This window comes from Theobroma cacao, chromosome 7 (genome assembly GCF_053813885.1).
Source record: "Theobroma cacao isolate CCN51 chromosome 7, ASM5381388v1, whole genome shotgun sequence".
NCBI lineage: Eukaryota > Viridiplantae > Streptophyta > Magnoliopsida > Malvales > Malvaceae > Theobroma > Theobroma cacao.
The window spans coordinates 4,880,322-4,893,548 of NC_142645.1; the positions used below are offsets into that span (position 1 = coordinate 4,880,322).

The window sequence follows — 13,227 nt, forward strand, 5'->3', positions numbered from 1 at the left end:
TTGTTACAATTTGTTCCTTTCTAGCTCTTCTTGAATTCCTTTTACCTATGCTTAACGTATGATTTTATGCTCTATGCATTTTCTCAATGGTAGCAGAACTAAGATTTCTCAGATGTCACTCTATTCTAAGCCTTCCTTCACCGGTTTTCTTTCTGTTGGAAGTGAGACTTTCTTAAATTTAGGTGAGTCAGCGCAGGCAGAAGAAAACCATTTCAGTGGTTCTTTTCTTAATTAAGGAACTTTGGTGGTTTTCATTTTGGCTCTTTTCCCTCTGCTATTTCTCTGCAGTCGCCATCTCCCAGCAAGTTTATTCAGGACAGGTATTTATTTAACTTCATATTCTATTTGTTGTTTTAAGTCTCATAAACTGCAACAGATTTGTTTACATGATTCCTTTTCATGTTTTAAGATTTGTTTTAAGTCTGACACATTGCCAGCACCAATTGATTTCTCTCACTGACTTCTTGTTAGGGCTTTCACTCGCTACTGCTATTTTCTTGTCAAGTTAAGATCTCAAAACAACAAGTAGTGCATATCAGCAAGTCAAAGGTGGGTACTTTTAGCTTTCCATTCTCTGCAACTTAATTTTAAGTTTCATGTACTGCAACAGAACTGCTTACTAAATTCTTTACCATGCTTCCAATACAATATGTTAGAAGTGAATCTTGAGAATACTTCTGCAAGTATTCTTCAACATAGATATCTGTTCTTATAGAGGAAAGAATAGTACACTATTAGAAGTGAAGTGCTAATTCATGGATAGTGGCAGTAAACAGATGAGGCTTTCAGGTTAACAAATGACCAAATAATTAAGCCTTTTTGAGCATCTTTATTGCCTTACTCATATGATCACCCTGCCTCAAAAGGTAACTGTGGTAATAAGGGCAACCAAGATCTTTTAAGTGTTTCAGCAAATAATGCTTAAGAGAAGGGTGATAAAATAACTAGTATTGATTTTGGGGTTGTATTAAAAAACCTTATTCATTAAATGAATGGAATTTTGCCACTTCAGGCATGACAAATAGTGTGAACAAAAATTTAGGGCCAAGAAGCATATTCCTTTTGCAAGTATTCTTGAACATGGATATCTGTTCTTATGGATGAAAGAATAAGAACAGTATCACAAGGGAAGTGATAATCTCATGTATAGAGGCAGTAATCAATCAAGTTCAAAGGGATTACGTTTCTCTAGATGAGGTTTTCAGGTTGACAAATGACAATATAAGGGCAACCAACATCTATTCAGTGTTTCAGCAAATGATGTTTAAGAGAAGGGTGATAAAATATCTAGGATTGACGTTGGGGTTGCATTAAAAAACCTTATTCATTAAGTAGAATGTTTAAAATTAAATGAATGAAACATGCCACTTAGTATTAAGACAAATTTAGGGTCAAGAATCATATTCCTTTTTTATGTCAGTGAGGTAGGGAAGAAACATTTGAACTTCCCATTGTTTGATTCTTTTTTATTTTCATAAAATGCAAGAAAATTGCTTGCCTGGTTCCAGCATATATGTGCTCTTCATGTAACATTTTGTCTGCATTGTTTAGGCACACAAGATTTGGCTGAAGAAGCTTTCTGGTTATCAGTTTCTGAACCTTAATTTGTTCACTACTTTCTTCTCCCCTCTGCTTAGGATCTCTCGAATATCAGAGCCAGTCAAGACAGGTACTTTAGCTTCCCATATCTGTTTCTCTTGATTCTCATTAACAGCAAGAAAGTTTGCTTTGTTATATTTCATGCATTTATGCCTGATGTTTTGTTTTATTATTTCTGTCCACCTCCAATTTAATGCTTCACCAACTCTCCACTTAATTTAATCTGGTCAAGAGGAAAATATTAACATGCCATAATCTTTAAAAAGATAGAACCTGAAAATTGAAATATTGTTCCAACATAATAGTTAATTGTAAATTGCAAAGACAGAAGATTGATTTTCTTAGAACATAGAAACAACAATCATCTACCTTTCATTTAAAAAGTTGTTTTCATGTATTTATGCTCATCATTTTGATAATATATAATTACCTACAATTACACTTTAGGACATGCTTTTGACTTCTAGAGTGATTTTCTTCCCACTTTAGGGGCCTATACAATTATAGAAATAATATATTTTGATTCACAAATGTAATATCCATCTTGTCTAATTAATTAAAGCTTTTTACAAGTATGTATCCAAGAAAACAATGTTGCTTACAAGTTTATTGAGCCTACTTCATTTGTAAGTGGCTATGATTATGTGGATAAAATCTACCAAAATATATTATATATAACATACTATTTTGGTGTTATGTAGGGACTGAAGACATGGAGACTATTGGGAATATGGTTGTTAAATATTGGGACAACCATAGAAGCCTTGACCAGAAAATGATTGACCTAAAAAGAAAATTGGTTGATTTAAATGCCCTGAAGCAAGACATTGAATCAAGAAAGAGGGCAGAGCTACATCCGAGGAAGAAATTGAAGTCACAAGTTGATGTATGGTTCAAAAATGTTGAAAGAATAAATGTTGAGATACAAAACCTTGAACAAAGAGTTGCGGAAACCATTTCCGTCTCACGTGGATTTTGCATGGAAGATGTTTTAAAAAAGATACAAGAAGTTGAGGAGCTTCTTCAACAGGGTAAGTTTAATCAAGGTTTGGGAGTCGATGACCTTATGTGGATTGGACAAGCTTTGTCAACAACAAATTTAGTTGGGAAAGCTGCAGAAAACTGTATGGAAGAAATTTGGACATGCTTGATGGATGATTATATTGGAAAGATTGGTGTTTGGGGAATGGGAGGAGTAGGTAAAACAACAATCATGAAGATCATCAACAACCAACTTTTAAAAAAGACTCAAAAGTTCAACATTGTTATATGGGTCACCGTATCAAAGGAGATGAACATCTCCAAAATTCAAAATGGCATCCTACTTAAAATGGGAGTAACTCTTCCTGAAAATGAGGATGAAACAATAAGGGCAGGAATGTTATATGAAATGTTGACTCGAAGAGGCAGGTATGTGTTAATTTTAGATGATCTATGGGACAAACTTTCTCTTGAAGAAGTAGGAATCCCTGAGCCTTCTAACGGGAGTAAGTTAGTGGTAACGACTCGGATGTTGGATGTGTGTCGCTATTTGGGTTGTCGAGAAATTAGAATGCCTACTCTTCCAAAACAAGATGCATGGAGTTTGTTTTTAGAGAAAGTAGGTAGAGATGTTCTCAATTATCCAGATCTGTTACCAATTGTGGAATCTGTTGTTGAACAATGTGCTGGTTTGCCGTTAGCTATAGTTATAGTAGCTAGCAGTATGAAGGGCATAACAAATGTTCATGAATGGAGGAATGCACTAAATGAATTAAGTAGACGTGTAAGAGGTGTGACTGGGTTAGATGAAAAGGTACTTCAACAACTCCAATTTAGCTATGATCATTTAGAATATGAAAGAGTCCAACATTGCTTCCTCTATTGTGCATTATATCCTGAAGATTATAATATCTCTGAATTTAATCTAATAGAACTTTGGATTGCCGAAGGGCTTGTGGAAGATATGAATAGCCAACAAGCAGAGTTTGATCAGGGGTACACCATACTAAATAAACTCAAAAATAATTGCTTGTTAGAAAATGGTGAAGTTACTGGACGTTTGAAGTTGCATGACCTCGTGAGAGACATGGCTCTACGTATCACGAGACCACGATTCTTGGTAAGAGCCGGTCTGCAATTGAAAGAGATACCACATGGGCAAGAATGGACAAAAGATTTAGAAACGGTTTCCTTGATGAAAAATAGAGACTTACGAATTCCATCACAAATGTCAGCACCAAAATGCCAGATGCTCACAACTTTATTGTTGTCCGATTGCTTAATAGTGAGTATTCCGGATTGTTTCTTTAAGCACATGAAGGGACTCAAAGTTCTTGACCTTTCTGAGAATAATTTTACAATTTTACCAAGTTCCATCTCTAACTTGGAAGCTCTCACTGTGTTGTTGCTAAGAAGATGCCGTTATTTAGAAAAGGTGCCATCTTTCTCAAAACTTGAAGCTTTAAGGAGGTTGCATCTTTCAGGCAGAAAAATGAGGAATCTCCCGCATGGGATGGAACGGTTGGTAAATCTCAATTATCTTTATCTGTGGGTAGAAGAAGTCCCTAGTGGAATTTTATCAAAATTCTCATGCCTGCGAGACTTGAGTCTAAGTTTTGCATTTGTCAAAGGAGAAGAGATGAGTGAGTTAAAGAAGCTGGAGTTCTTTGAAGGGAGCTTTTATGACTTGAATGAATTGAATACTTTTGTGCAAGCTTTGCAGAGTCGAGGACAACAGCTTATTCAATATGACGTGGGTGTGGGTGATAAAAATTTCTATAGTTTCTGCGAATGGGATAAATACATTGAATTATCTTGTCGCCATCTGATCTGTAGAAATGATGTCAAGTTCCCATCCGATCTTCAGAAATTGAAAATTAACTACGGCATTGTTGATTTCCCAGAAGAAGAGGTGTTTTTTCCATGGTTTATCCCAATGCCAAATGGCATGTTTTCTTTTCTTAGAGAAATTGATATATTTAGATGTGAAAAAATAAAAAAGTTGTTCACGTGTAGTTGGGTGCAAAGTAACCTCCCAAATTTGGAAGTGTTAGCTGTTAAGGAATGTCACCAAATGGAGGAAATAATAACATCAGAAATGGAATTCGTTGAAGAAGAAAGAATGGGTGGTAATAACAATAATACCATCCAATTTACTCTTCCCAAATTAAGGATATTGGAATTGCGGTTTTTACGGGAATTGAAAAGTATTTGTGGTGCAAATAGAGTAATGGTGTGTGATTCTATTGAAAAGATTATAATCTATCATTGTTCAAAATTACAAAGGATTCCTCTCTATCTTCCACTGCTTGATGATGGCCAACCATCTCCTCCTCCCTCTTTTAAGGAAATCTTTATGCTTCCAGAGAAGAAGTTGAGATCGGTGGAATGGGATCATCCCAATGCCAAGTCCGTACTAGAGCCATTTTTGAAATGGTCAGATTACGACTCAGATCCTGAATCAAATGCCGACTCAGATCCTGAATTAGATGCAAGTCTGCCTAATGATGGCTAACCATCTCTGCCTCATTCTCTTAACAGAATCCTTTATCTTCAGGGGAACAGTTGGATTCCATGAAGTGGACCATTCCAATGCCAAGTCCCTATTCGAGCCATTTATTACACACTGGAGGCTCTGATTTGTATATTTCTCTCCTTATTGGCCTGACAAGAATGGTATGTAACTCAATAAAGCATTTCTCCTTTTCATATTTCTTATATTATGTTGATTGATTTCAAGCATATCTCTCTTGATAGTCTATTCAATTGGTGGTGAGAATCGTGAGATGCTTCTATTGCTACCATCAAAAGCAAGTAGTGTAGAATTCTTTGATGAATCGAGTTCACCAAAGAACACAATTAAAAGAACCCAGAAAACAGAGGAAAATGAATAACAATAGAGAAGAAATTGGGAAAAAACCACCCAACTATATTTTTGTATTCATATTTATATAAGCATCAAGGTAATCATGCCATATGATTCAGCATTGGAAAAAATGTCTCGTAGTACCCAATAGCTGTGCACAGAATTCCAGACATAGAATTCTGTGCATTACAACGATTAAGCCTAATTGCTATTAGAGTTAAAGGAAGAAACAAAATGTGACTTAATAGCCTTAACAAACTAGACAAAACAACATAAAGAATCAACGTTTAAGCCACTACAAAAAACTAAAGAGACAAAAACGACTTAACAACAAAACGTTTTAACTAATTATTGCCTAAAGAACCAAAACGACATCGTACCCTTCGTGACTTCTTTCCTTCAACCAGTAGTTGCTTCGCACCCAAATTCATTCTTCTTCAAACTTTACTAGCTAGAATCACTGAGTCTTCAACACACCTCCTTAATTCCAGATGAGTAAACTCCTAATTTATCCCTTAGAAACTCAAAGCAATCTACACTTAACCCATTGGTGAAGGCATCAGCCAGTTGCTTCTTGAAGGATAGTATTCAAGTTCTATTTCACCCTCCTTCACTACATCTCTCAAAAAATGGTATTTCACCTTGATATGCTTTGCACGACTGTGCTGTACTGGATTCTTAGCAATATCCATTGTAGATTGATTGTCAACATAAAGTAATGTTCCTCTGTTATGTGAGAAACCTAATTCATTTAAAATCTTCCTTAACCACAGTGCTTAATTTGCTGCTAAAGTAGTTGCAATGTACTCAGCTTTTGCAAATGATTGAGCTAACACCTTCTGCTTTTTTGAGCTCCAAGAGAATACCCCACTTCCAAAGGAAAAATAATAGCCACTTGTACTCTTTGAGTCATCATAAGAACCGGCCCAATCACTATCTAAGAAACCCTGAAGTTCACTACTTTCAGCCTTCAAATACTTCACACCAAAATCTGCAGTACCTTTTACATACCTGAGGAACATTTGGTAGTAATAAAATGAGTTGTTTTTGGAACTTGCATATACTCGGACAAGAGACTTTTTGCATACATTAAATCTGGTTTGGTTGCAGCAAGATATAATAACGATCCAATGATACTTCTATACAGCTTTTCATTGGCCCCTGATGACTCATCTTGCTTCCAAAACTTGCTTCTTGCAACCAATGGAGTTCTAATAGCCTTGCACTGATCCATATGAAATTTCTTTAGCAGGTCATGAACATAATTTGTTTGATGAATCATAAAGTGACTCGAAGATTGAATGAACTCCATCCCAAGAAAACAGGACATCAGTCCTAAATCAGTCATTTCAAAACCTCTCAACATCTGAGACTTAAATTCAACTAAACATTCAGACTCAGGTCTAGTTATTAGCAAGTCAAAAACATATAAAGCAACTATAAGCACAACAGACTCATTTACCTTTTTTATATAAAGAGTTGCTTCAGTGGTGCTCCTGTTAAACCCTTGATCCAGTAAATGAGCATCCATCTTTTCATACCAGGCCCTTGGTGCTTGTTTAAGACCATACAAGGCCTTTAACAATTTGCAGACTTTGTTTCAGACCCTTTTTCCACATAACCTTCTGGTTTCTTTACATAAATATCTTCTTTCAAGTAGCCATTTAAAAAAGCAGACTTTATGTCTAACTGATAAATTTGCCATCCTTCTATTGCAGACAAGGCTACCAGCAACCTAATTGCATCATGTCTCGCCATTGGAGCAAATGTCTCCAGGTAGTCTATTCCATAAATCTGTGCAAAGCCCTTGACTACTAGTCTGGCTTTGTATTTGTTAACAAACCCATCTGGGTTTAATTTTGTTCTAAAGATCCATTTCACACTAATAACATTATGATCTTTAGGTCTATCTACCAGCACCTAGGTCTTCTTTTTCTTAATCATGTTGAATTCAACATCCATAGCACATTTCCAATTACTGTCAACACAAGCTTCCATGTAGTTGATTGGTCCTGTCATGGCTATGTTTCATCTACTGTAAATTTCCTCTAGAGTCCTAGTTCCCTTGATAGCTTTGGACTCATCTTCAATATCTGATAAGTTATCATCAACTTGATTATGAAGTTATTGCTTATTAGTTACTTCTTCATTCTTTAATCCTTGATCGGTAGTATTCTTCTAGTTCCAAAAATGCCCTTTATCAAAATTAACATTTTTGCTGATAAAAATCTTTTTATACTCAAGATTATAAAGTCTGTCGCCTTTTGTCACTTCACTATACCCAATCATCACAGCCACAGCTGCCTTAGCATCAAACTTTGCCTTCTTTTCATCTGGAACTTTGGCATAACACACACTGCCAAAAATCTTAAAATGTGACACTGATGGTTTGTATCCAAACCACATTTCATATGGAGTTTGATCTCCTAATACCCTGGTATATGATTTATTCAACAAGTAATTTGCAGTGTTTACTGCCTCACCCAGAATTCTTTAGGCAAACTCACCTGATAAAGCAAGCATCTGCCTATCTCTGCAAGTGTTCTATTCTTCCTTTCAGCTTTCCCATTTTGTTGTGGACCATAGGTAACAGTAAGTTAATGCTGCACTCCACACTCTGACAGCAAATCATCAAACTCTTCAAATGTATATTCCCTGCCATTATCACTTCTCATTGACTTGATTTTCATGTTGGAATAATTCTTTGCTGATGCCTTAAATGTCCTGAAATACTTCAAAGCTTCAGATTTTAACTTCATAAAGTATATGTAGCAATACCTTGTGAGGTCATCAATGAATATGATATAGTATTTACTCCCACTTGATGATGGAGTCTTCATGGGTCCACATATGTCAGTGTGGACTATCTCCAACTTTTGAGTAGTTTTCCTTTGACTTACTTTAGGAAATGGTCTTTAAACCTGCTTACCTAACTAACAAGTTTCACATAATTTTTCAAGTTTCACAATCTGAGGTAGGCCTTCCACAACTTTACCTGAGTGCATGAGTGACAGTGAACCATAGTTCACATGTCCAAAATGTTTGTGCTAGAGATCTAAAATATCAGACTCACTGTATAGAGCAACTTGATCAGTATCAGCTAAATTTAGAGGATAGTAATTATTGTGCATTTCTAATGTGAACATTTTAGAACCACATGGATCAAACACAGTACACTGTCTACCTCTAAACAATAATGCATACTTATTCTCAGCTAATTGTCTCACACTAAGTAAATTCTGACTTACCTTAAGAACATAATGCACACTAGCTATGTGTTTAACTCCTGATGCAGTATTCACAGACACAGTTCCAATTCCAGCAATTCTCAAGAATTCACCATTTTCAATTTTGACTCTAAAATTGAAGTTAGTATCCAGATCAGAAAATAGAGATTTGTTACCTATGAGATGGTGTGAACAACATTATTTAACAGTCAAATGTTTGATTTTTCAAAATTTCCCCTCATCTGAGTCATAAACAACACTTCTTTTGCTTCTTCAGCCTGCTCTGCTATATCTGTTTGATTTGAAGCTTCTGTTTTCTTTGACTTGCATACCTTTTCAACATGACCCATTTGATGATAAGCTCTGCACTTAATATTAGGTCAATACCAACAAAATTTGGCAGTATGATTTCTCTTCTTACAATTAAGACAAGGAGGATATTTGTCCACAGTTTTACCCTTCTTCCCTTCATCAGCTTTACTTCCTCTTCCATTGTTCTTCTTAGAACTACTTCCTTTGTTTTTCAATCCCTTTGCCTTAGCTACTAAAGCATTTTTAGCCAAATTTTCTCCTCTCAGAGCTCTTTTCTGCTTCTGAGCTAATAAGGCACTAATGAGCTCAGTAATGGAGATCCTGGTCAGGTTTTTGAGTCCTCTAAAGAGGAGATCTTAGCTTTAAACCTTTCAAGGATGCTGACTAGTATTTTATTAACTATCCGTTTATCACTCACTTCTTCCCTAAGTTGCTTGAGCTGATTTACAAGCCTAAGCAATTTGTTAGTATAGTCTCAAATACCTTCATCATCCTTCATCTTCAGTAATTCAAATTTTTTGGATAGATTTAGCACCTGCACAGCCCTTGTCTGGTCACTGCCCTGATATTCCTCCTTCAAGCTATCCCAAACTTGCTTTGGATCCTTATAGTTCATGATCTTCACGAAGATGGATTCTGACACTACTGTTTAAAGACAATTGAGAGCTTTATACTGCTTGGCAACCTCTTCACTATGCGGCTTGATCTGAGCAATAGTGGGGTTGGCATGCCTCTGCACAGGGATCTCAACAGACTCAACAACATCCAATAAATCAAATACCTTCAAATAAGTGTGCATTTTAACTGCCCAGAACGAGTAGTTTTCACCGAAACAAATTGAAAGAGTAGTTGCACTGAAGCAGGCTGTGGCCATCTTAATCACTCACTAAATCACCTAGAAAACAAAGAACAACTCACAGGCTCCTTAAGAAAAATAGCTCTGATACCATGTAGAATTCTTTGATGAATTAGAGAGTTCGAGTTCACCCAAGAACACAGCTAAAAGAACCCAGAAAATAGAGGAAAATGAATAACAACAGAGAAAAAATTGAGAAAAAACCACCCAACTATATTTTTGTATTCATATTTATATAAGTATCAAGGTAATCGTGCCATATAATTCGGCATTGAAAAAAGTGTCTGGCAGTACCCAATAGCTGTGCACAGAATTCCAAACATAGAATTCTGTGCATTATAATGATTAAGCCTAACGACTATGAGAGTTAAAGGAAGAAACAAAACGTGACTTAATAGCCTTAATAGACTAGACAAAACGACATAAAGAACTGGCGTTTAAGCCACTACAAAAAAACTAAAGAGACAAAAATGACATAACAACAAAACGTTTCAACCAATTATTAACTAAAGAATCAAAATGACATCGTACCCGTCTTGACTTCTTTCCTTCAACCAGGAGTTGCTTCGTGCCCAAATTCATTCTTCTTTAAACTTTACTAGCTGGAATCACTGAGTCTTCAACAAGTAGCCATATCTGATTGTATGTAGGTTAGTAGACATCTAGTGCATTTCAATTTCATATATAATCACATACTATAAGCAGTTTGATTATCATTATTTCGTTTACTCGGTCAAGGGAAAAGCATTTCTCATGTCTTTCAACCCTCTAATTTATTATCTCAATCATTGAGAAGAAATTCAGTACAATCTGAATTTTTAATCGTAACTTTCTGATTTGTTTGGCTTCACAAATGTAGCTTGATCACAATCCCATACGAGATGTTCTCAACAACACAGTTGTGGCCTAGGTTTTCTCCCAAAGTTTGGTCTGCTGTATGCCACAATCTTTCATTTATTAGTATGCAAGTGAAGGAACGAAGGCAGGTGAATTCGTAGGATTCCGTGGAGATGTCACTGCTTTCAAGAAAGGCAATGAGGAAGTTGGAGCAGAAGGTGTGAACGAGGAAGAAGGGAAGATTACTAAACTTATGTTTCATGAAGCAGCAGCAAATGGTATACTCTGTTCCTCATCTTATTTTCTGTTTATTGTTGTAAATTTGTTCATGTACTTCATCTCTTGAATTGTCTCTGTTTCTATGTCAAGTGAGTGGTTTTTTCAGGTACAGTTGTGAGAATTTGGAGTTTTGTGTTTTCCAATGAGATGAATCTCTTTCAATGTCTATTAGAATTTTGTTTATTAGCTCTTTTTTGAACAAGGAATTTAAAAGCATGTTCAAGGTCTAATTCTTTACTTAGGTGATTTTAATATAAACTATACTTTGCATATTTTCATAAAAAGAAATTGAATCTTAATGGATGGTTGTGGAATTTGTCCACAAGATGGTTCAATTAAACATTCTACCTCTGCTTGTGTAGTTTATATTGAAAGGGCAAGACAGAGGACAAAGAGGAGTTCTATGAGATGATCAGCTTATAACTATTTAGGACTCGTTTAACACTGATTGCGACTGAAAAAGTGCAGTAAAAATGTCAAGGCTTGGTTCCAAGCTATGCATCAAATAACGTAGCATCTGAGCTAAACCACCATCAGTATCGCTCATCTCAACAAATTCCTCAGTTGTGAAAACTCCAGAGAAGTGCTATGAGGAACAAAATGCTAGTGGCTTTCAGCAAAAAGAAATCCCCTGTCAACGTTGTTTTAACATATAAAAGTGAAAGCTAGGTCTAGCTCGTACATTTGGTTCAATGGAACCTATTCTCTACCATGGTAAGGAAAAATCTCCTGTGGTAGCTGGAAGCCTTCCCAAGAAGTAATCTGTTTCTACAAGAGAAGCAGCAACAGAAATGGAAGCAAAAGGAGGAAAAGAAGCAAAATTCCGAAACCCAAGAAGGATAGGGTTACTGAAACCATGCAAATAAAAACACTTCTCTTATATTGGTATGTTACAAACAGTTAAACTGGAACACGAGCATCAGCTAAGCCCCAGCGAACCAAAACCCTTCAAGCAAAAGGAGGGTGTGGGAAAAAAAATACAAGCATGTTGTTTTCTTTTTCCAATTTTTCATTTTGCCCTGTTGATATGAAACAAATTTTTGAAAGATGATTGTTGAATAGCAATGGCAGTACCTCCTCATTCTGTTATCTTCTCCACACCTTCAAATTAAGAAAGTCAAAGCATCATTGCATTGACATCAAGCTTTAAGACAAACATAAATGGCAGAGTTACATATTGTCTTTATCAAGCAGAGATGTTCACACACTATTGCTCTGGAACTTTGTCCTTTAAATATTTCAGAACAGCTTTGGTTCTCTCGTCTAAAATTGTCCTCATGATGCTACAAATCGAAGGTAAAGAGAAAAGAAGATAACAATTTATGAGTTAGACTCTGTTAGAATAGAAACAGAAAACATGAATCTAAACTAAGTGCAGGAAACTTCAATGCTTCTCTGTTCAAGTATTTTATGTTCTGAGATTAACTACAAGTCGACGGTTTTTTCCTGCATTGTTTCTTTCTATCAATAACAAGAACACAACGTTTATATATTGAACCACAGAAAATTGATTTAATGAAAATAAAGCGAAGATTTCTAAAATGCAACATACCTTCTCCAAGGTTTATGATCAGTCTCAAAACCTGGAGGCTTGGTTTAAGCAAACCCTGGCGAAAAAGCCATTCTCTAAGAACAGTGCAATGAGATATAATCTGAACAAAGACAATAGCAAAAGAAACCCACACAACCAATATGAAATAACATGAAAACACTTGAGCAGCAATATGAAATAATCCCAATGTTGCATACAATATTAGTAATAAAATATTAAAAAAAAAAAGGATGAAGGATGAACTTCATTGTCTTAGAATTAATCATTTTTCTGCTTTTCGTAATCCATTGACTCAGCTCTTTAATTCGAGCACGAAACTATTTTTTAATCTAAATTTTGTTAATCCATTTACTCAGTTCAAATTTGTTTGGTGGAAGATAATGACACACAATTATTTAATCTAATGGGAGTAGGACATTTATTATTTAAATTTTTAATTATTGAACATTAAGTTTTCCTTCTTAATTGCCACACCATGCTTGGAGGGGTCTCTTGGATTGTCTTCTAAACCAACCCTCCACGTGGCAGTTACATTTCGAATATTACATTTCGAAAGTCTAGACCGCATCAACAATCCTGAATAAACAGAGAATTTAACAACATTTTCCTCATCATGCTTCCAATACAATATACTTTTGGTCCCTATGTATTTTGCAAGTATTCCAATTGAATGATTCTTGATTCCTTAGCATACCTTCGGTGAACCGATTTAAAACTT

The 13,227-nt window shown here is 35.6% G+C and overlaps 1 protein-coding gene and 1 long non-coding RNA gene across 4 annotated transcripts; one reads left to right on the forward strand and one right to left on the reverse strand.

The window, feature by feature from the left end:
• The first annotated feature begins 187 nt into the window (after nt 1-187).
• On the forward strand, nt 188-11,709 carry LOC148761496 (putative disease resistance protein At4g10780). 3 transcript variants are annotated; one of them, XM_088807847.1, is made up of 5 exons: nt 188-320; nt 472-549; nt 1,552-1,669; nt 2,301-5,256; nt 10,701-11,123. In XM_088807847.1, exon 4 carries the CDS (start codon nt 2,312-2,314, stop codon nt 5,093-5,095), a length of 2,784 nt encoding a protein of 927 aa, XP_088663973.1. In that variant the 5' UTR covers nt 188-320; nt 472-549; nt 1,552-1,669; nt 2,301-2,311; the 3' UTR covers nt 5,096-5,256; nt 10,701-11,123. The 3 variants fall into 3 exon arrangements, with proteins under 3 accessions (XP_088663973.1, XP_088663972.1, XP_088663971.1); XM_088807846.1 differs by lacking the exons at nt 188-320; nt 472-549 and adding an exon at nt 11,320-11,709 and having other exon boundaries at nt 1,556-1,669; nt 10,701-10,956; XM_088807845.1 differs by lacking the exons at nt 188-320; nt 472-549 and adding an exon at nt 7,165-7,222 and having other exon boundaries at nt 1,556-1,669.
• A 52-nt stretch (nt 11,710-11,761) lies between these two features.
• Nucleotides 11,762-12,808, reverse strand: LOC148761497 (uncharacterized). Its single transcript, XR_016027336.1, has 2 exons — nt 12,510-12,808; nt 11,762-12,240 (listed from the first exon to the last, which is right to left on the reverse strand). It is a non-coding gene; the product is annotated as an uncharacterized LOC148761497 (long non-coding RNA).
• Between the last annotated feature and the right edge of the window lie 419 nt (nt 12,809-13,227).

Coding starts and splice junctions, on each gene's coding strand:
- LOC148761496 (XM_088807847.1), top strand. CDS start 2,312: ATGGAGACTATTGGGAATATGGTTGTTAAATATTGGGACAACCATAGA.